Source organism: Sciurus vulgaris (assembly GCF_902686455.1).
Source record: "Sciurus vulgaris genome assembly, chromosome: 10".
Taxonomy (NCBI): domain Eukaryota; kingdom Metazoa; phylum Chordata; class Mammalia; order Rodentia; family Sciuridae; genus Sciurus; species Sciurus vulgaris.
Window position 1 is genome coordinate 66,269,468 of NC_136470.1, and position 24,069 is coordinate 66,293,536.

General features: G+C 37.8%; 1 protein-coding gene across 1 annotated transcript in view; it reads right to left on the reverse strand.

The window, feature by feature from the left end:
• Window positions 1-24,069, reverse strand: part of LSAMP (limbic system associated membrane protein) — a gene marked incomplete at both ends in the record, with an annotated part of 309,093 nt that overhangs the window by 20,968 nt on the left and 264,056 nt on the right. Inside the window, one exon of the mRNA XM_079100425.1 lies at window positions 5,016-5,150. Within this exon, the coding sequence (XP_078956551.1) occupies window positions 5,016-5,150 (135 nt within the window). The remainder of the gene's footprint in view (window positions 1-5,015; window positions 5,151-24,069) is intronic.

The window sequence follows — 24,069 nt, forward strand, 5'->3', positions numbered from 1 at the left end:
CCCATTACACCTCTCCACTTGGTTGGCTTTTGTCAGTGTGATGATTATTGTGAATGTATGTGAAATATCAGGATTGTCTTGGTCCCCTGAAAGTACTCAGAAAATCATGGTTCTTGTCCACAAGTCAAAATTGTGGTGGAAATTTATTATACACTGGATTTTTTTTTTTCTGAATATTTCCTCTGAAGATCTAATAATAGATTCACAAACTCTAGGATGTGTCTTTTCTTGATACCTTCCTAGATGCAAGAATAAATTAAAGGTCAGCATGGGGACTGAATAGGCGTAGTAATGATGACTACCTAGAGAGGTTACTATTTCACATTGTCTTGTTCCATAGTGAGCCAATATTTTCCTAAAGTTTCCTCATTAGGTGATTTTGGAATGAAGCCCTGAAGAGTTCAGTTAAAATATATATCTACTATCTGGAGACAACTGGTTTCTCCCAAGCCCAACTGTGTATTCGGCAGTAACCTCTGCTCCCTCTAAATAGCTGGCTTTCAAATGCAAGCTTGAGCTGTAGAAATGCCTGCATCCCATGTCTACCACTATCTGTGCCTGTTGGCTGGTTAGCTCTGGACAGCAGAATGAGGCAGAGTTGTGTGAAAAGGGAGATAAGAAGAGAAAAAAGAAGTTATGATGAGTGATAGTGTGGACCTACTTGGAGAGTTACGAAAAGGCAGAAGATGGGAGAAGATTAGCAGACCCTTGGGGAAGAGGATAGACTGAGAGCTGGAAGCAGCTTTTGGGAGAATTCGTACAGAAATAGGAAAAAAGGTCCAAATAAAATTAATAGCCTGTATTTATTGAGCATTTACTACGTGCTAGATATTATACGAGGGATAGTGGGCACTGGAGTGAGACAGACTCATAAGTACAAATTTTTTTTTTTTTTTTTTTTTTTTTTTTTTTTTGGTACTGAGGATTAAACTCAGGGGCACTCAACCACAAATCCATATCCCCAGGCCTATTTTGTATTTTATTTAGAGACAGGGTCTCACTAAGTTGCTTAGCGCCTTGCTGTTGCTGAGGTTGGTTTTGAACTCACGATCCTCCTGTCTCCTCTGGAGCCACTGGGATTACAGATGTGTGCCACTGCACCTGGCATAAGTACAAATTTTTAATGGACTCTGGGAATTGAAATTGAGGGAGTATACCTAGAATCTGCAATGAAAGGACAGACTGTCCCTAGGGCAGGTAACTAGAAAAAATTAGAAGTCATGCTCTGGGTAAGGTACAGGAAGACAGAAGTCCTATTTCATAAATTTTACTAAGCTTATTTAATTGAAGAGATTTTGAGCCAATAATTTAGCTTTCCATAAATTCCAAGACCTCCTACCACTTAGAAAATAGATTTTGCCTGTAAAATGGCTATGTGCAATGCTGTAGAACTACCACAGAGAAGGGTTATCACAGAGAAGTAAAAAGAAGAAACCGTAGGATCCAGCTTGTGAGCTCAACAGGCAAAACTGTTATGTCTCTCTGGTTTACTGCGCTGGCCTCTCAGTGCCCTGGAACAAACATCTGTTGGCAACAGAGTAAATGAATCAATGAAGTGGTGGCGGGAGAAAGTTACTAGTGTGGGATTTTGAGTGGTATTTGGGTCTGTTCTTTACAATAATCTCTTTTGCCAGTAGTTATCTTAGCCATCCTGATCCCCTCACTGAATTCCTAAGCCTGTGTTTTGAAAAGAAAAGGAATCAGTTTAAATAATGGAGCACTGTCATAGTAGGAAGCTTAACTGAAGCGACAGAAGTGACACTGGATATCTCTTCATATGCAAGGGTTTTTGCTAGGCAGACCTACTTCCATAATTTAATCCTGGGGACTTCCTCTACTTAACACAATAATGTTTAGACGAGTTGTTTGAAGAGGACAACTGGTATGATGACTTGTTCCAATATAATGTAGATGTGGTTCATGAAAGTTTTGGTAAAACAGTCATTCCAAAGGAAATTGATTAGATTATTCTTCCTGAATTATAACCAGTATCATTTATGAAGTCTGGAGAGATGTTAAGAGTATAGGGTGTATTGAGGGGTTTTGCTACATCATTGGTAAAAGCTACTGAGCAATTTTTATAAAATCAGGCATGTGCTAGGTTCTGCTGGCTAGGGCATATTGGATAGTTGATTAGACTCATGACAGCTTTCCATATAATTTGTTATGAGTTGTCCTTTTAGAATCTTTAGGTTCGGTCCTTTATTCTTCTGTGGTTCACTCATCACTAGCAAAAGCTCACATTTTCATAAAAGTCTTTTCTTGAAAATTATCAGTATTTTCTTCTGTCCTAAATTACACTTTGGGGACAGTGAAGAAGGAGCAATGTCAGTCTAATTGCTCCAATAATAATAGGGCCCAGACGGCTAGCTTTGATCTTGGGAACCATCTGCAATCCAGACCACTTTGATGTTTCATACAATGGAAGTATAAATATTTTCTATTTACTCTGTGATTGGACTTTCAAAAATCTAATTAAGTTGAAGGTCAATTAAGAGAAAATGAAATCTTCACTCCAAAAGTCAGGAAAGAGGTGGAAGATGATGGCAATGGTTATGTGTACATAAAAGAAGCTAACTAACCTAATTATAAACTTATATAAACACCCAGAGAAATTGCCTTTCATGTGAAAAAAGGACCTAAAGCATTTTATAACATTGAGATCATTAATGTGTCTTTGAAACACACCCAGTACTAGAAAAGAATAGTAATACTGGCATTTCAAAAGTCTATTACTAAAAAATTTGGAGACAGCTAGGAATAAAAGCACTTCACAGTTCATCAAAATGCAGCCCCTTGCTCTTGCAAATGAGGACCATAAACGTGCATAGCACAGCCATATTTACTGAATTCTTCTATCTATGCTGTGAAGATTTCACTGACTGTTTTAGAAAGCTCAAAGGCTAGAGCAAGGTCTTGGGTAATTGAGCAGCCCAAGAGTAGGCTGGGTGTTATGTTTTGGATCTGGAATGTCCCCTAAAAAGATTGTGTTTTGAATATATGACCCCCAACATAGCAAGGTTCAGAGGTAGGAATTTTAGGTAAAAATTAGGGCGGTGACCTGATCAGTAGATTAATTCATTTGCTGGATTAATCAATTTGCTGGATTAATCCATTGATAGCTAAATAGACTAATGAATGATAATTGTAGGTGTGGCTAGAGAAAGTAGGTCACTGGAGTAGGTTACTGGAGGTGTGGCCTTGGATTATTTGTCCCTGACCCTTTCCTCTTTCTCTCCTATGTGGCTGTCATGAGCTAAGTAGCTTTCCTCCACCATGCCCTTCTGTCATGATGTTCTGCCTCGCTCGAGGCCCAGAGCAATGGAGTCAGCTGATGATGGATATCTGAAATCACGAGCTCAAAATAAATGTTTTCATCCAGAGTTGTTCTTATCAACATTTTGGTCACAGTGACAGAAGGTTGACTAACATACTGGGTCATCTCATGCAAGACTCATCAGCTCTCTAGCCTCATTTCTTAATTTCTTTGTGTGTGTGTGTGTGTGTGTGGTAAGTCACCTTTAATTTTATTGTTTTTTTCCACAACTGTTTCCTAATTTCTAAAGTAAGACTAATAATTTTTATCTCATAGGTTTATTAAGAGGATTAAATAAAAAGTAAATCCTTTAATTTTATGCTGTACATAGTAGGTATGAAGAATTGAAAATTCCTCCTTCTCTCTTCTTCTTGAGAGCATGAATTTTTTTAATTAAATGAGACTCCTTATTCTTACATTTGATTTCCATGTTGCTTTAGATAGTCTATTTCATCTCCTTAGGCTTCAGTTTCTCAAATTTTAAAGAATCATCAAGTAGGCCTATATTGCCAGGTTTTTGGGGAAGAATGCATAGACTTTATACAGACTCTGGCACATAGTTGACTGTTGGGAGGACATGAGATGACAGAATATAACTCATCATGGTCTAAAGTATACTTTATTTAAAAAAAAATTGTTTTTAGTTGTTGATGGACCTTTATTTATTTATTTTTATGTAATGCTGACAATCAAACCCAGTGCCTCATATATGCTAGGCAAACCCTCTACCACTGAGCTACACCCAGTCCTAAAGTATACTTTCAAAGATGGGTTTAGATATTTGTGCCTGTGTGAATATGTGTATGTGTGTTTTGTGTGAATATGTGTGTATGTGCGTGTATGTAGAGTATATGTGTGGTGGTACATATATATGTGAAATTCCTAGAAAGGAAGAACTGTCAGGATACTGTCGCTAGCCCCAATTGTGTGATGTAGAAATGTAAATTTGAATGATACACAAAGACACTCCTAACTGAATAAAGTAAACAAATTCTCTTTATTCCTTGGCTGGTGACACATATCTTATAGATCCTCTCTCTCTCCCTTCCCCTTTTGAACTACATCTAAGGATCCTTTCATCTGAGAAGTTCAAAGTATGCTCACTTACCTATGCATCTTAGTGAAATCTTCCTTTCTAATGCCTGTACTTGGGACAAATAGATAAATGAAATTAACTTATCAGGTATCCCTGATAGCCATCAGGAACACATGGCATCTGACCACAGTGGTTTGAATTTGTTTCCAAGGCCAATTAGTTAAATAGCAGAGGATAAAATATAATCTTGGTGTATTCCCTTTTGACAAACAATGAATTAATATAGAAATTCCAGCTAAAGCAGATATGAATGGTTGCTTTTTCCAAAGCAATATGACCTCGGTGTCCACAAAGACCAGAATAGTGAGTGCCGGAAATGCTAGTGTTGTCTGATCATGTTTTCTTAATTCTGCAGCCTGAGTAAAAGACAAAGGCTATTGTTAAATGTATTATGGGTTATATTTAGAATTGGTAGCATTGATTATCAAATTCAAAGGCCAAGTCCTGCCCTTGGCTGTATCCGATGTATAAATGTGCATCCCTGACCAAGAGCATCTGCTTCGACTGTGATGCTCTTTTGTTAATGGAATCTTTAGAGCTTGCTGGAGGTGGAGGCATGAGCCCCAAGCATGTAGCACCTGCTGCTGCTGCCGCCATACTCACAGTTCACAGTGACCTTGACTTGTTTGACATCCGCTGAGGAGACCTCATTGGCGGCTTTGCACTCATATTTGCCTGACTGCTCCCTGGTGATGCCAAGGATCTCCAGATATTCTTCTTCTCCTTCAAATTCTCTTCCTGGAAACAGAAGTTTGCATGATTTTTTTTTTTTAAAGGCTAAGTTACAGCAGGCTGCCTTATTTTTCTTCTTAAAAAGCAATAAACTGACATGGCTTTTTAATACTTCAACAGTGAGCTTTATCTGTGGTCAGATTCCACACACCCAGATCCTAAGACAAAGTCTTGCAAAAGTGATTAAATGGGAACTGTTGTCCTGAATGCTGATAGAGGAGTGGAAAGATGGAAAGATGGAAGAGAAGGAAGCCAAGCAAGAGTGTGATGTCAAGCTGAGTCCCCCCAAAAGCAACTTTGGATCACTCTTTCAGGAAGCTCTGGGGATAGCTCATGTTCCATTTAAGTTGTCCTGGTCATAAGGCACAAAGTTGGAGTGTTTATATATTTATATGCATTAGTCATTATTTAAGGATTTGATACAAAGTAGGGATTGTGGGGAGGTCCACACAAGTTGTCAAGCATTCTGAGTTGTGTGGGTGAAGCACTGACATCATTAGTTACACTTTTCCCTCTAAGTAGCTGTTAGAAAGAGAAGCAACTTCCTTTTGCGAAATCACTCTGCCACCTTATGTGGAATTCTTTTCACAAGGATCAAGTGTTAAACCCAGTCTTGCTGCTACGGGTTCCTTGTTTTGTATCAAGCTATATCATCATTGAGATTTTCAGGCCGGTGAGTTAGATTCACAAGAATGTGCTGCTGATGGTGCATTTTGTGATAGATTGTGGCACCTAGGATGGGGACATAACAGCTCTGGAAAGATGTACAAATTTGACTATGTCCATTTTAGTAAAGAAATTTCAAGATAAGAAAGTTTGTTTAAATTCCTCTCAGGTGAACCATAACTGATTAAATAACCTTCTGAATAGATTGAGAGAAAGAAGGATAAGGAAGTGAGTAAAAGGGGAGAAAATGAAAAAAGGGGAAAGAGAAGGTGCGAAAAAAAGAGATTGGACAGCAGGAAGAGCTGAGCCAGAGCTTGGGCTAAGAAGGCCTATAGACTTCAGTTGAATTGAAACCTCTTCACCCCCAAATTTCAAGACTCCACAGCCAATTGGGTAAGGATAGAGGTTCTAGAGGGTGTTAAGAATACGGCCACCACCATCATGGAATCTTGCTCCTGCTCATCCTACATTAAAGTGGTACCAATTAATAGCTCTGCTGAAATGCCACAAGCTGTTTTCCTTTTCTGGAAATTCCCTGATGGCCAAATCAACATAACAGCCAGCCAGCATGGACATGAATTCACTGTCTAAAATATGTCAGCTAAGCCTGTTAACTAGGCTTCCAACAGAACGTAGGACCTCTTTGATAACATTCTATAACTCAACTGTCAGGAATGCTCTAAGCTTTAAGTCTCTGTCAATGTCAGTATCACTAGTTTGGAGGAAACTTGGCAATCCCAGCAACAACAGGCAATAGTAATATAAAATTATTTTGTTCTGAAATTCTGCACATTATCCAGCCCATTCTTCTATTGAAAATGTTTTAGAATTGATCTGTGGTATACAGCTGAATGTTATTTATAAAGATTAAGCTATTTTTCCTGTCTGTGTTCTTTTCTTCTTCTTTCCCCTCTTTCAAGCAAGTAGTCAGATCTGATTGTGTTACAGGAGTGAAAAGCAGTAGGGAAGAAAACAGAAATCTCAGAAAGAGTAATAATCCACTTTACTGGTGTAACTGGGCAGCATTTGGGCTTGGAGGGAAAAAATATCTTGTGCTTGACATACATTTATAGATACGTCATGTATTTGTTTGATGCCACAGATTTTCTAGCTGAACATCAGTACTCTGAAAACTATGGCAATGTTGACAATTAGTTTTTATTTAACAGGCTGAAATAGGTGTAAGCTAATCAGAAACTGGAGTACAGAGGTTGGAATAGAACTTTTGATTTTGAGAGTGGTGCTAGATTATAATGAGAAGATGTAAAGATGATTCCATATCTGTAAACCTTATTTGAAGGTGTATAGTAATTTTGGTTTGGCAACCTTAATGAATTAAATTAAGAAACATAACAGAACTCATCAGATCCAACACTTCACACGGCTTAAGAGAATGGAGCTAGATAACCCAAGGTGGTCAGCATTTCTGGGAGAGATGCTGTCATAAAAACCCTTTCCCTTTAAATGGTTCATATCAATAGGCTTAAAGTCAAGAATCACATGATTATTTCAATAGATGCAGAAAAAGCATTTGATAAAATACAGCACCCCTTCATGCTCAAAACAGTAGAAAAAATAGGGATAGTGGGAACATTCCTTAACATTGTAAGGCCATTTATGCGAAGCCCATGGCTAATATCATTCTAAACGGTGAAAAACTGAAAGCACTCCCCTAAAACTGGAACAAGGCAGGGATGCCCTCTTTCACCACTTCTATTTAACATCATTCTTGAGACTCTAGCCAGAGCAATTAGACAAACCAAAGAAATTAAAGTGATACGAATTGGAAAAGAACTCAAACTATCCCTGTTCGCTGATGACATGATTATATATTTAGAGGAACCAGGAAATTCCACCAGAAAACTCTTAGAACTCATAAGTGAATTCAGTAAAGTAGCAGGTTACAAGATCAATGCTCATAAATCCAATGCATTTTATACATAAGTGATGAATCTTCAGAAAGAGAAATTAGGAAAACTACCCCATTCACAATAGCCTCGAAAAAAATAAATACTTGGGAATCAATCTCACAAAAGAGGGTGAAAGACCTCTACAATGAGAACTATAGAACACTAAAGAAAGAAATTAAAGACACCTAGACGAATGGAAAGATCTTCCTGTTCTTGGATAGGAAGAATTTAATATTGTCAAAATGGTCATACTACCTAAAGTGCTATACAAATTCATGCAATTCCAATTAAAATCCCAATTACGTACCTTACAGAAATAGAGCAAGCAATTATGCAATTCATCTGGAAGAATAAGAAAACCAGAATAGCTAAAGCAATCCTTCGCAGGAGAGTGAAACAGGGGGTATTGCAATACCAGAATCTCCACTGTACGACCAAAGCAATAGTAACAAAAACGGCATGGTATTGGTACCAAAATAGAAAGGTAGATCAATGGTACAGAATAGAGGACACGGACACAAACCCAAAATAAATACAATTTTCTCATACTAGACAAAGGGGCACAAAATATGCAATGGAGAAAAGATAGCCTCTGCAACAATGGTGCTGGGAGAATTGGAAATCCATATGCACCAGAATGAAACTAAACCCTATCTCTCACCATGCATGAAACTAAACTCAAAATGGATAAGGACCTTGAATCAGACCAGAGACCCTGCAGATTATAGAAGAAAAGTAGGTCCAGATCTTCAAACATGTCGGCTTAGGACCAGACTTCCTTAACAGGACTCCCATAGCGAGCAAGAAATAAAAGCTAGAATCACCACTGGGATAGATTCAAACTAAAAGCTTTCTCTCAGCAAAGGAAACTACAGCAATGCGAAGAAAGCCATACAGAGTGGGAGACTCTCTTTGCAATCATACTTCAGATAGAGCACTAACTCCAGAATCTATAAGAATTCAAAAAACTCTACTCCAAGAATTCAATAATCCAGTTGACAAATAGGCTAAGGAAATGAATAGACACTTCACAGAAGAAGATCTATAAGCAATCACAAACATATGGAAAAAATGTTCAACATCTCTAGTAATAAGAGAATGCAAATCAAAACCACCCTAAAGATTCCATCTCACCCCAATTAGAATGGTGATTATCAAGAATACGAGCCACAACAGGTTGTTGGCGAGGATGTGGGGAGAAAGGTATACTCATACTTGCTGGTGGGCTGCAAAATTGTGCAGCCACTCTGGAAAGCAGTGTGGAGATTCCTTAGAAAACTTGGAATGGACCCTCCATTTGACCCAGCTATCCCACTCCTTGGCCTATACCCAAAGGACTTAAATCAGCATACTACAGAGATACAGCCACATCATGTTCATAGCTGCTCAATTCACAATAGCCAGACTGTGGAACCAACCTAGATGCCCTTCAGTGATGAATGGATAAAGAAACTGTGGCATGTATATATACAATGGAATATTACTCTGCCATAAAGAATGATAAAATTATGGCATTTGCAGGCAAATGGATGAAATTGGAGAATATCATGCTAAGTGAGATAAGCCAATCTCAAAAAGCCAAAGGACGAATGATCTCGCTAATAAGTGGATGATGACACATAATGGGGGGAGGGAAGGGTTAGGGTTAGGGTTAGAGTTAGGGTTAGGGAGGGGGGCAAGTATGGAGGAAGGAAGCACTGTATAGAGGGAAAAGGGGGGTGGGAGGAGTGGGGGGAAGGGAAAAAATAACAGAATGAATCAAACAACATTACTCTATGTAAATTTATGATTACACAAATGGTATGCCTTTACACCATGTACAAACAGAGAAACAACATGTATCCCATGTGTTTACAATAAAATAAAAAATAAATAAATAAATAAATAAATAAATAAATAAATGGTTCTAATAGAGCACCACTTTGTTGGGAAGAAAGGGTGTGTGGAGAACTCTGCTGTTAGGGACAGAAGTTCATTAGCCATGTCCCGACGACGTGACTGCCACATGGAGTCACTGTTTCAGAAACCAGTGGAGGCACCCACAAACACAGGTCTTATGATGTGCGGGTCCTTTCCTTTTACAATGGTAGTTCTTGTTTTAAGGCATAGAATAGATCACATTAACTTTGAGACAGAAAATTCTAAAATGCACTCAGATTCTCCTTTTCCCCTTTTGCCCCGTATGCTTGTGTCATGGGTGTACCTGTTCTCCAGTTCTTTCAAGTCAGTTTGGCTAGGGTCTAGCCACAATTTCCTGGACTCTCTGAACTTAAGATCCTCAGACCAGAAACGCATAATCTGTTGTTGAAGTTCTCTGAAGATTTGCCCCTGACTACAGCTCAGGTCCTTCCGATTCCTATTATTTCCTGACCTTGTATAAATATTTACTTGAAATGCAAATTTCAATATTTTGGCATTTTAAACATCTCAACCAGTTTCCACAGCTTGCTCATGTAGCCGAATGTTATATTTATTCTGGGATCTAGTGTTTAGTTTAAATCTCCCTTCGCTTAATGTGCTTTGGTGTCTCCTGGCAATATTCAGCTACCGTGCTGAATAACTTCTCCTCCTCCTCAGTGTCTGTACCTTTCAAACTCTTGTGCATAATTAGCATATCCCTTCTTAGACACCATTTACTCAAGTTTGTACATATTGTTCTTTTAATATTTCTTTATAAGTCAGAAAGAAGAGCCTAGAGCTCATGACACGAGAAAAGTGTTCTCTTTGTTGTTCCCCCAATGTGAAGGAAAGTCAGCCAGGGTAACTCCAATTAAAGTCTGCAGGTGCTGCTTTGAGTACAATGCCTTCAGAGGAAGACATTTTGATGAAATCTGTAGTTTGCACTCAAATGTTCATTTATTGAGAATCCACGGTCAAACCAGGCGTTCCTAAGCAAGCATTCATTGGAATTAAATTAATTTCCTTGGTGTTTTCTTTCTCTTCCCTTTCCTTTTCTCCTCCTCTCTTTTCCTTGTCCCTTCCCACTTTCTCCCTCTTTTCTCTCTCTTTCTTCTGTCCCACACAGAGCTACTTATTTATGTATAAGCTTCTGCTCTGAACTTTTAGGAAACATCATGCAGATTCAATCAACCTACTATATTTGCTCACTAAACAGAACACTATTCTTGAAATTTTCCCAGGATATGAAAACTTGTCTTTTATTTGCATCAAAAAGATTTCTTAAAAAATCAATTACCCTAATAATAGTTATGATATCTGTCTTTCTTTCCCTTTATTTGAGATGTAAGAAATACCATTTAGGGAACTTGCTAAATTTGAGTATTTCAGTTATAAATGTAGAATTCTAAGGACATTAGGAAACAATTTTTTTTTTACTATTTTGAGATGAGACTTATAACTTCTCAGTACATCAATGTTTTTCCAAAGCAAAGATGTGTTTGGAATGGCACTGACATCCCCCTAACTCAATTAGAATATTTACATGTAAGTAAGTGGCTGTAAACACATTAGCTATCAACACAAACACATGTAGTTTAAAGAAAAGCAAGAACTGGAATTCATCCTGCAGGGTATGTGTATAGGTATGTGTGTGTTGTATGACTCTGGGTTTGGAGATGAGAGCAAAGAAAGTAAGCACAAGCAAGCTATGAACTTCTACCTATAACAATAAAAGAAAAGCAGGATCACAAAATCAATGATGCCATTTGAAGTTTCCTAGGTGAATTTCAAATGCTGTAACAAGTGTCTGTTCTTGCAATATGTTTTATGTTTACTTTTCTTTCTTTTCTTCCTAAGGACATGTTCACCTATTTCTGGTTTTGTTCCTTGCTTACTTTTCTGCATAGCATGGTCTATTCACAAATCCTAAGAAAAGGAAGAGAGAAAGAACAGAAAGACTCCAGAAAGCACGGCTGTGATAGAGTTCTGTTTGTATCTCCAGCCATGTCTCCCTCCAGATCCTTTGAAGATTTGTTTCTCAGTTGCATATTTCACCTGAGACAGCCTTAGTGTTTGACAATGTTGCTGTCCAAAGGTGGAAACCACTTCTCATCCCCACTTTTCATCACTGAAAGGGAGGAGTGAGGAGTGGTAAGTGATCCTGAAGAAAAGAAGGTGGGGAGGGAGCAGTCACAGTTGCCAGAGCAACAATCATAGAAGAATATGGAAGAGCAATGCATTGAAGGGAGTAAAGGAAAAAAAAAAAAAAAAAAAAAAAAAAAAAAAAAAAACCACAGAGGTGATGCAATGAGGAAGATTTTAAGCCTGAGGAAAGGAAAAGAAAGGAGGAAGAGTTCCCTAAGAAAGAGGCATTTGACTATTAAGATATTTGAGATGCAAGGGGTAAGTCACTGAGATATAGTAATATTCCCTGTGTAAACAGTAAGATACAGCAGGGTGTGGATTTGGTATATTGGTCCATGCCTTCTGCAGTCTGCAAGGGTATAGTTATAGTACCTAAAAACCAGTGACAAGCACAATGTCAGGCAAATTCATAACTGGCTTTGGTTCAATGAATGTGTATGGGCAAAATGAAGAACACTCTGGCATTATTTTTTCCTGGCATCTTGAAAGATCCAATTCATTATGATTTGAAATTTTGCTTCACATACTTTTTTTTTTTTTTTTTTTTTTTCTAGCTGACAGTTTGAGTTCAGCATCTGATCTGAGACTGCCACCTGCACATCATTTTTGTCCTGGGTCATGGTATTCTTTACCAATCTAAACCTTGACTATATACTTGTTATTACTGATTATAAATTGTTCTGGCCTTCTAAATTCTATGCTTGAAGTTTAGATCCCCTTGTTTAGTTCTTTGAGGGAAATTGCACTAAGAATAGCTATGGTTATACTGTAAGACTTTACCACTGAAAGGACCTCATCTGGTTTTGCCCATCACTTACCACCAGAGTGCAGGACAATGTTAGAAACTACTGGAAGTTCCAGAAACGGTGTAGAATGAGTGTTGAATGAGCTATCACTTAATAAACACTCTCCAAGAACTGTACTAATACACTGAGTAATAACACTCAAGATATATTATCTTATTTAATTCATGATACTATGGGGTTTGCTTACAGATGTGGAACACAAGGAAACACATATCTGGAGTGGACAAGGAACTTTCCTGAGTTTATAATAATAGTCAAGGAGAGTTGAGGTTTTAAACCAGGTCTGTGGATATTTGGAGCCCATATTCCTAACTAGGCATGCTTTCTTTTATCATTGAATTGCTGGGAAATGCTAGACTTTGCTGAATTCTTACTTCTTTGCATCTGTTCTATTACTTTCTAAAGAATATACTGGGAGGCTGGGAATGGGGCCCTTGGGGAATTTCCAAAGCAATGAAACTCAGTTACAGATAAAGGTATAAGAGAGACTTCATCTTTTTTGTGGTTTGCCCACTTCATTGAACTTCCTTATTGAGAGAATCAAATAAAGCAATAAATGAGAAAAAATTGGTATTTAAAAATTTAGTCTCCACTCATTTTTTTAGGAGCTCCTCCATTAGCAATATAAACCCACTATTGCACAAAAATGCTGACATTCTCAAGAATGAAGAAATATATTTAAAAAATGTAGTGTGTTGGTTGGGAGCTAGTGACCTCCTGGTGCAAATGCAGTTGGTACCACTTGGGAAATTAAGTAGAAGTGCTTAATTTGGAGTAAATTAATGACTGTCATTCTTGACATATTTGTTTCAGGTGTTCTGGGGATATTCTGTCAAGTACCTTCCATAGGCACTTGGAAATACAGGGTTGATAAGAGGTTCATGTTGAATCTGGATTTGAATGTGTTTCCTGCACACCAACGGTAATTCAAACCACCACAGTAGGAGCTTCCTAACTTTCATCTGATGTAGCATTGTCACGTGTTGGATATGATTTGAGCATGTCCCCCAAGGACTCATGTGTTGGAAATTTGGTTTCCAAAGTGGTGACCTTAGGGAAGGTAATGTGGAACCTTTAAGAGGTGCAGCCTCATGGGAAGTGATTGGGTCATTACGGGCACTGTTCTTAGAAGAGGACAGTATTTATGTATTTATGAGGGATGCAGATTAATTCTCATATTAGTTCTGGATGGAAGGTTGTTATGAGAGAGTGAGCCTGGCCCCTCCCGCTCTCTCCTTCTCTTGCCCTGTGACCCCTCCCTTTTTCACATGCGCCTACCATGATGCCATCTACCATGATCTGATGTAACCAGGGGACCCTTAGCAGAGTGACTGCAATACTGTTTGGACTTCCAACCTCCACAACTATGAGCTAAAGTAAACCTCTTTTCTTTATATATAAGCTAGCCTCAGGTATTTTTTGTAGCAGTGGAAAATGGACTAATAGAATCACTATGTCATAAAGCACGCACGCACTGTCCTATTTCACTTTTACTACCCAAAGGGCATGGGGTAGAAGATGCAAAAGAGGTCAAACTTAAAAAGAGGAAAATAATATATACCAAAAATACTTAAAAAGAGTTTTGAGGGAATAAGACAGAAATAAGGATTCCTGCAGTTGTTGGTTGTTTTCCAGCCTGCTTCTTAATAGGGGAGGTAGGGAAAAATTTGAATTGCTGGACAGAGGCAGCAACAACCAAGATCTTTCGCCATTGTCATCAGAGCTGCGGGGGTAATACCTGACTTGTCATTAGTGATTTTGCCATGGCTGAGGATTAAATATCAAGAGAAATGAGAGCAGCGGTTGCTGTTTTCGAGAGTCACATAAATCAATTGGCATTTTTGTAAGCGAGTGTGTTAAACTCAGCAGGGCAATTGCACTGTGGAAGGATTGCTAGGCAGGGTTTTGTGGCTGCCAGAGAGGCCTCTGAAATGTAATTAAAACAAAGCAGAAGATGATAACCCCACCTGGTCCTCCATTCTTTCTTTACCGGTCCTAATGTTGTCGTGACCTCATTTGGGCTCACCCCAAAATCCCAGTTCCACTTCTTCAGGTAGGCTGTGCTGAATGAGCTGTTTGATCCAATTTAGAGAACTGCTCTTGCTTAAAGTCAATACATAAGTAATGAAGAGAAACATAAGGGTGAGGGTTGGGAGCAGAGCAGGAAAAAAATGGTTTAAGCAGGAACTAAAGGGATGTTCTTAACATGTTTCTATTTAACATAAGGTGGGGGCCTTTGGTGGTCAATCAGGGTCAACACAACAGTAATAAGGGGTCTGGCAACTGGCTTCTTGATTTGAGTCCAAAATGCATGAGCTAGAAATTGCCTTCTTGATGTTCACTTTGGATCACAGGCCTCTGCTTACCAGATCTGGCCCTCAGTTCAGGCCCAGGATTTCTAGACTTTCTGTGAAGCTGATGGATCACAGTGGGGTGGGGCCCAACTGCAGTGTCAGGAGCACACCTCCAGGCGGAGCAGGAGCCAACCAGAGAGCTCCCGCCTGCTCTTAAAAGCAGCTGCTCTCCCAGGTTGGGCTCACGCGCTCCTGAAAGGCTATGAGGCCAGTGGGCCAAAGCTTAATAGGAAAACAGCAGCGATTTGTCTCCACTGCTATTTATGTTTCAAGAGCTCGACAGGCTGTCAGTGCAAGTGAGGGTCGCTAAATTTACTGCCTTTCAGATTACTGCTACAGTCTCTGACTTGACAAGTCACTTCATTTAAAAAGCGCTGCATGAGGATGTTTCCTCTACTTCTTTTTAAATAAAAACAAAGGGAGAAGAAAAGGCCACCACAGAGGTTTAAATGGTTGAAATGGAGGAAGTTCACAAGACTGTCTTAGTCTGATGAGTGGAGGGAAGGGGCTGCTTGCACCAACTCCTCACTAATTAAAGTGGTGTTGGGTGATATTTTAATGCCCCTGGATGGTATTTTAATGAGGTAGGGGTGAGAGGGATAAATTGAGATTTTCGTATCTGTTGAATTTGAATGTTTAAAGGACATTCAAATAGAGACTCCTTCTAAACAATGGCACACAAACGAGGTATAAAGCGACTTGCCCCCCTCCCATGCTTCATTTCTTTACCCATTAATTTATTTTTTCCAGGTCTTTAAAATCAGGAGACGATAACTATAGGCAAAAAGAAAAATTAGCCATGGAGCAAGTGAAGGGGATGGAGAGGGGATATCTCTGAATGTTGAATAAAATATTAACTTTTAGGAGAAAAAGACCTGAATACATTAAAATGTATATGGAAGTTGATTGTGGTCTGCATAGTAAAGCACAGTTTCCTAGTAAATTATAAGTAGTCATTTGGCAAGTATCTACTACAGCCATGTACCAGCCAGCAGTCCAGCCAGGAAGTGCAAGAAACAGGAAGGAGAAGAAAGGTGTGGCTCCTCACTTTCAGGGAACTTACATTCTCATCAGGGATAAACATCATCAGACAGCTCTGGAAGACTTTGACTTAATTTCATGTGGAAATAAAGGAAACTGACTGAAGGCTTTGGGAACAATATTTGAATTTTGTCTGCTAGTTTTAAGGCTATTAATCATATTTTTCTCAGTCATTTTAAATGTTTATCTTATTTAAAACTTGATTTTTTTCTTGACTCTGGCCATGCTTTGTTTTTTTAAATTCTTTTTATCAGCTTCTGGGTCAGTATGTTACTATTTTAATTATCATAGCTTTATAATACATTTTAACTACTGATATGAATAGTTATTTTTCAGAAACTTTCTGATTTGTTCCACATATTTATTTCCTATGAATCTTAGAATTCTTTTACAAAGCAAATATAAGTATTTGTTATTTTTGATTGTGTTTATTTTGGATTCATAGATAAGTTAGAGGGATATATTTTTGCCATCTTGATCTTTCTCTCCAGGAATAATCAATCACATTCACATCTTATTTATCCACGAGTGATTTTTTTCCACTGTGTAATTTTATGTTAGGTTTATTATGATGCTGTCTTTTCTTATTTCTAGTCAATATGGTCCATTTTATTATAATTTAACTGATATTAGTCATAGTCAGAAAAACCATAATTGTATGTATTGTAACTAGCTACCTATTGGATTGTGTTTTTCTCTTATTGAAGCTGGAATGATGTTGGAACATTGTTTTTGAAAAAAAAATAATAACCTCATGTCATTCACCAAAACATATTCAGATGAATCAAAGGTTATGAAATTAAATATTAAGCCATAAATACTAAAAGTCAAAGCAATAATATTTTAGCCAGTTTTAGCTTTGCTATAACTGAAATACATGAAAAGAACAATTTTGAGGAGGAAATGTTTGTTTGGAGTTCATGGTTTTCAGGATCTCAGTCCATAGATGACCAACTTGGATATGGTAGAAGTGCCCATTGGAGGAAAGTTACTCAGTTCATGTCTAGTTCAGGAAGAGGGGTGGATGCAGGGAAGATGCACCGTTCCAGGGCACACTCCAAGTGACCCATCTCCTGCAGCCACATCCCAACTGATTATAGTTACCACCTAGTCAGTTCATTCAAAATAGGATGGACTGCTTACACTACAGTTCTTACAATACAATCATTTCACCTCTGAATATTCCTGCATTAATAGTAGCTTTGGGGGATACCTCATATACAAATCATAAGAGTTTGATAATATTAAAGAAAAGAACACTTTTCTAAACAACCCATGAATAAATCATAAAAAAAGAGACATCATTGTGACTGTATAAAAAGTAAAAAAATTTCTCCATAGCACAAAACTCTTGCCCACAAAATTAATATATAAATAACAAGACAAAAAATACATATGGTATATATGGGACAAATGCCTTAAAAAGTTGAATTTTTGAAGCCAATAGGATGATTTGCCATTTTGGGAAATGGTTTGGCAATATCTACTAAATCTGTAATATACATATTATATAGCAATTTCATTACTGTGTGCAGTGATATTCACTGCAACACAGGAAGCACCCATATTATGATTAGAGCTAATAAATTGTACTTTCACACAGTGAGATATTATACATCAAAGAAAATGAATAAATAACAATTATAAGTGGCAGCATGAAAACTGCACAAACATAAAGTTGTGTGGAAGAAATAGAACAGAGTAAGTACAGTATGACCGCTACCAAATGAAAATTTTAGATAGTGAAACTAATTTTTTTATTTTCCAGAGAGGCGATGGAGTTGAAAAATCATAAAGCAAAGGAAGGAAAGAATTTTCTGAAAAAATTTAGTATTGTTATACATAGTACTTATTAAGTACTTCCTATGTGTCATGCTGTTTATATAAGTTAATTCACATAAGAAAATTTAATTCATATAATGTAATGTCATCCAGTCATAAAAATATGGAATGCTATGTATAGTCTGGAATACTATATACAGTATGTTCTTTGTGTTAGAAAAGTTATATGCACACAATGATGCATCTATATCAATCTATATATATAATATATATGATTTTTAATACATTTAGTTGTATATGTATGATGTCTCTACAATGTTATTAACAGTCTTACTTTGGGGTTATAGGATCAGTGAGTAGTTAGGGAATTACCTCTCATATTATGTTACCTTACCCTGCTTGAATTTTTGACACAGATCATGTATTACCTTTAGAATAAGAGAGTTTAAAAAAGTGGAATTGTATTCAATAATTTCAGTATAGGAGGAAGATCTACCTGCCCCAGTAGCTGTGTCCTAAGGGCAAGTTTCTCACAATAAAAAAAAAAAGAAAAAAAAAAAAATCTTTGAGATTTTTCTACTGCTGGCATAAGAAAGACAAATCAAGGGAAATAAGACAGCAATTCCAAATGACATGAAGAATAGCGGCAAGCAAGTTGATATTTTATAAAATTAGGAAAATTTTCTAATTAAGTGGCCATTTAGGGGTTCCAGTGATTGCACATGGGCATTGTGCTCCATCCAATCTACCGCCTTTGCTGCCCCCTTGTGGTTTTCAAGAATGGAAACTGCAGGCCCAGTCCAAGCAGGAGGACTGGATCTGGCCAATGGTTAGAGGCCCTTTCTCCACTGTTGACAGAGGTCTGGATCTCAGAGGTGGCAGTACCTGTAGGTAGATCTTCCTCCTATACTGAAATTATTGAATACAATTCCACTTTTTTAAACTCTCTTATTCTAAAGGTAATACATGATCTGTGTCAAAAATTCAAGCAGGGTAAGGTAACATAATATGAGAGGTAATTCCCTAACTACTTACTAATCCTATAACCCCAAAGTAAGACTGTTAATAACACTGTAGGTCCATTTTTCCCTACCTATTCTTCCCGCTGTGGCATCAGTTTGCCTGATAGCTCTTCCGTCTTTGCCACTGGCAGTCAGATTGCACTCTGTCCCCAGCAAGAACTGAAGTTGGGCTAAACCATGAACTCGACCCTCATCTGGTTGTTACCATCACCTTTCCTACCAGTCTGGACCCTTCTTTCCATGTTTTATCCCTGACTAATAGGCTGTAAAACTTGATGTAGCACCATTACCAAAAAACCACAGTGCCCTGCTATTGTCAGGTCCCTTTATAGATGAAAATTTGGGAATGATCCCAAACCAAGTTTCCTAAATGATATGAACTATGAGTCTTAAAAGAAATGGAGAGAGGTCTGCAGTGCAGATAGAAATAAATAATTCATCCTTTGTTCTAGTTCATTTCTTTTTCTACATTCCTTCAGACCAAGAAAAGTCAGCTTATCTTTCTGTCTCACTGGGAAATTTTAGTTTCCTAGTGGCTTAGTACTTCTCCCCTCAGTAGGAGTTGCTAACAGGCATAAATCATAAAATCATTCTCTCAAATGCATATATATACATCGTTTTTCAGCCCTGGGGATTGAACCCAGGGCCTCGCGCATGCTAGGCAAGTGCTCTATCACTGAGCTAAGTCCTCCGTGCTCAAATGTATATAATTAATAGAGTCTATATGGAGAACTTTTAGGGTAGAGAGAGTAGGTGATAACTAATGCCTGTCATGTGAAAATATCAGATTCAGTACTTATTTTTTCCTTGTTACGTGGAGCAGAACTTTTTGGATCTCAATGAAGCACTTAAATGTACTCAATCATTTATTTATACCAGAGAGAAAGGTTGTGTAACTTCTCAGCTCTGTGCTGGGGCCATTTCATCTTACTCTGAGTAGCTGGCCAGTGTGCTTGGGAGGTTTCACCCCCCGCCTCCCATTCTGTCACGTAGGCCTTTACTGCAACCACATAGCACAACTGTCCAGAGATTCAGTCGCTAATGGATTTCAACCCAGGACCTGTCAAATGCTTGTTTAAGATACTTGATAATTGCAAGGCATATCTACTCGCATATGACTATCCATTTATTTAAGAGTCTCTGGATTCCATCCAAGGATCACGTATTTAGAATGCAAGCCATTTGGACCATAATTATTTCAGCACTTCCTAGAAATGGCTTCACTGAAGTGAGACCACAGCTTTTCTATAAAGACTATTAAAAACATTACCCTTTTGAACATGTTTTCTATGCATTTCATAAACTTCAGTCAAATATGTTGTCTAGCATATTGATCAATATCCTTTATTAAAGGACTCTTTACACCAGATATTTTCCAGGATTAAAAAAATTTTTCTTTTTTTTTTTTTGTTTCAAATATATAGCTATGTAATCAATGTATTTTCCCTTTTGCTTTCACTTAAGAAAAATTATGCAAATATACTGCCCATATGTAGTGATTAACTCATGTTAGGATCCTGTCAGCATCTTTTCTAGTGTTTCTTAAAGTGTGATCCATAAATCATCTACACAGGAATCACAATGGGAGCTGCTGTCCATGCAAATCACTAACTGGGTCCTTCATAGACTTGCTGAATCAGAATACCTAGGGTTAAGATCTAGGAATCCATGTTCATAAAGTCCCTAAGGTGATGCTCAGGAATTCCTACATTTGGTATCCATTTATATGAACTTAGTAGTCTGACATCCATATGAACATCCCTTTTCTTCTATCAAAGGAGTTCAATTCACTCCAGCTTGCAGGAGTCAACTTGGCCTGGGATTAGGGGAGATTAAAGGAAGAAAGTTGAAATATATTGAGGGGAATGTGTGTTCTGTATTGAACTAGATTTCCATTCCTGAGTTGACAATTCAGGCTCTATTTGTTGTGATACTTTGTATCACATGGCTACTTACCTATGCTAGTTCATTCATCTGTGTAAGTTTACATTCTCTTTCTTTACAAATGAAGCAAATGAAGTTTAGTGAAGTTAAGGAACTTTCTAACATCATATAGATAGTACATGGTCTAATGTTTTAGCCAGGCTTGCATGCCTGTAATCCCAGTGACTCAGGTGGATGAGGAAGGAGGATCACAGATTGAAAGACAGTCTAAGCAAATTAGCAAGACCCATCTCAGAATAAAAAAAAAAAAACCATAAAATAAAAATGGCTGGGGATGTGGCTCAGTGGTAAAGTATCCTTGGATTCAATTTCCAGTACAGAAAAATAAAGAGAGGGAAGGAGGTGGAATAGTATAATGTTTTAATCCATTATACTATATTTTCAAAGACTCAGTTCTGTTTCTGTGATTGACCTCCATCATACCTACCAATTCTAGACACTAAGTTCCTGACAAAATCCTGTGTGGACTATGTTCTCGCCTGCTTAGAACTCCAAACAAAGCCTGAGTCTGAACTCCCAATTGTTAGCTGTCCTTTACTTTCCTCCCCATCCTATGATTTGCTCTGTGTTGCCCAGTATGATCACTAGATTTTCATATTATAAAAATTATTGAGAATAGGTTATTTACTTGCAAAGTTGTCCACAGAAGTGCACATGACCTTTCGTTGCTCCATTACAGGTGGATTTTGTTACAGAGCAACTTTAATGGGTAGATAAACTGTTAGAGAAGTTGGAGGATAACAGGTGGATGGTGGCTGACCTTAAAGAGCTGGAAGATTCTCTAAGAGTAAATTGATGTATAAAAAAATGAGTGATTTAAAATTTCTTCAGATCATCTCATGTAGGATTCATAGATGTCCCATCACATATTTTTGTTGTGTTGTTGTAGAATTACATTGAGAGTATATGTGGCAACCTGAAGTGTGGGTAGAGAAGGTGATGCAAAGCAGAGGCTTTGTGTGGGGAGATTTGACAGATTGCCAGGCAGGATAAATTGCCTTAAAGATATCAGTCTTTAAAGCTTAATTATTTTTCCATTAAGACTCCTTTTACAATGCAAATATTAATGCAAGTGGTTCTACCTTTTATCAGCTAATGTCTTAATTTTTGATTAAAACCTAAGGGATTTCTCAGCTTGCAGGCAATCAGAATGGGTAGTTGTGGGAATTGGTTCTTGGAAACCTGGCAGATTAGAATGGAAGAAGAGGACACTGTGAGGGGAAGGCAGAGGTGACAATTTCAAATGTCATGTTTTGCACAGCTCTGACTTAATTTATCTGAATGTCTGGGGCAATAGGAAGTGAGTAAATCCATATGAACAAATACTGTGACAGAAAATCATTCTTACTAATATGTGAGTCTTGATGTGACATTAAAAATGCAGGTATGGATAAAAAGTCATTATAATTTATAAAATCTTACATATATTATATTTATAAAGCACACACACACACACACACACACACACCCTAATCCTGGACTGAGTACAAGGCAAACTATAAGTCTTTGGGTGCATTTGGGGTAAAGCTAAGTGGACTTCTAAACTTGCTGATCCAATTCTTGATGAGGACAATAATGACCCACTTTTTCAGATAATAATTGGGAAAGTTCTAAGCAGGAGGTCTTGAAAATATGTTCCATAAATTGCTAGGTTTTCAAAACTCCTCATTTTTTCCTTCCTTGTGTACTAATTTAAAATAATGTTGGTTTCTGGAAGGCCAAATCTAATTATATCAACATCTTAACTGCTAAAGCAGTTTTAGTTTCCTGGTTGCCTAAAAAACTTTCAATTTCAAGGTGAATGAAGTTAAAACTCTCAAATCATTTCTTTTTGGCATGTGATTTCACAAACAGGCAAACTTAGAAGTGTTCCTTGGCCACACTGCCTGACCTGATGTGTTGAGGGGCAGAGGAGACAGACCACAGGGAAGATGTGAAGGAAGGACAGCATGAGGGAGAATGTCCTGAAGCAAACAAGAAGGTAATAGAGTGGGGCATAGGGAGATCACAGAAGCCAAGCAAATCACGCCATGGGGAAAAATAAAAACAAGAAGGAAAAGCTACCAGGATTGCAATAGCCTAAAGTAGAGTCACACCCCACACACCACCCCCCACCCAAAAAGGAAAGAAATCAGCCTTGCTGGTGCTCAGGATGGGCACACAGTTTGTTTAGGCTGGTGGATCTTGAAACATATTCACTATAAAAGGCTGCATTTTTATAGGAAATGCTGTGATCATTCTGAGAGGTGGTCACCAGGCACTCCACAAATCTGAGAATAAGTGAGTAGACAAAAGCATATGACTGCAAAGGTGGCTGGCTATAGAAAAGCTTCAGATTCCCTAAAGTCTGGAGTTGTCACTCCTGACAATGGAGTGATGAGTTTTAGTCCTCTTTTAAGAATCAGGGAACCAAACATGTTTCAGGGATTTTTAAAACCAGTATTTCTGGTCCTGAAATAATTCCAGATGAACAAAGGGTTTTAGATTCAGACTTGGGCTGGTGATCAAGGTACTTTCATTAGCGATAATGAAAAAGTTTTGTCTCTACATTCAACTCTTAATCTATGGGAGTATCTACCTAGAGATATGTTGTGTGCTATCACAGAACAGAGCCATGGGCCATTGCTGTGGAAATCGGGGTGCTGGCCACATGTGACTGCATGGCTAAGGTGGCACTAGGTAAACACTGGAAGGAGCATGACTAAGTTGGATCCATATTAGTCAAAACAGATGGAATTTCAAGAATGAAGGACTTGACCACCCCCTCTTCCTACTCAATCCATTGAGAAATCTGTCCTTCTCAATATCAAAGTAGCCAAAGTCAGAAGTCATAAAGCAATGTAAGGATGAGAAGTACTGGGAAGATAAAAGGGATGTGAGCAGTACATGAGTGTGTGGTGCATGTGAACATGTGGGGGTAAAATGTGTTCAGGAATAATTGGAGGAAAGTGCCTGGGTGAGTATAGGTTAATAGGAGTATATAATTATTCCTAAACTAGCACAAATACATTTTTCTCAGGGTTGAAGAAACTTAAGATATACATTTAAAATGATATTTGGTTGAAGAAATGTTCTAAAGTAATTTCATCAGATTTAATCAAAATCATGCAGATTTCATCTCTCTTTTCTGGAAAAGACACTACTAAATTTTCCAAATGACAATCCAGGACACAGATTCCCAAAACTGTTTGATTGACAAATCTAAATTCAGAAAGCAAAATATTTGATTATGTGATTTTGTGCTTATCCTTCAGTGAATTGTTAGGTTTTAATTTAGAAAAATGGTGCAGACACCAAAAATAATTTAAGAATATTTTATGGGACAACCTTCACTCAACAAAATCCTACTAGGTAAT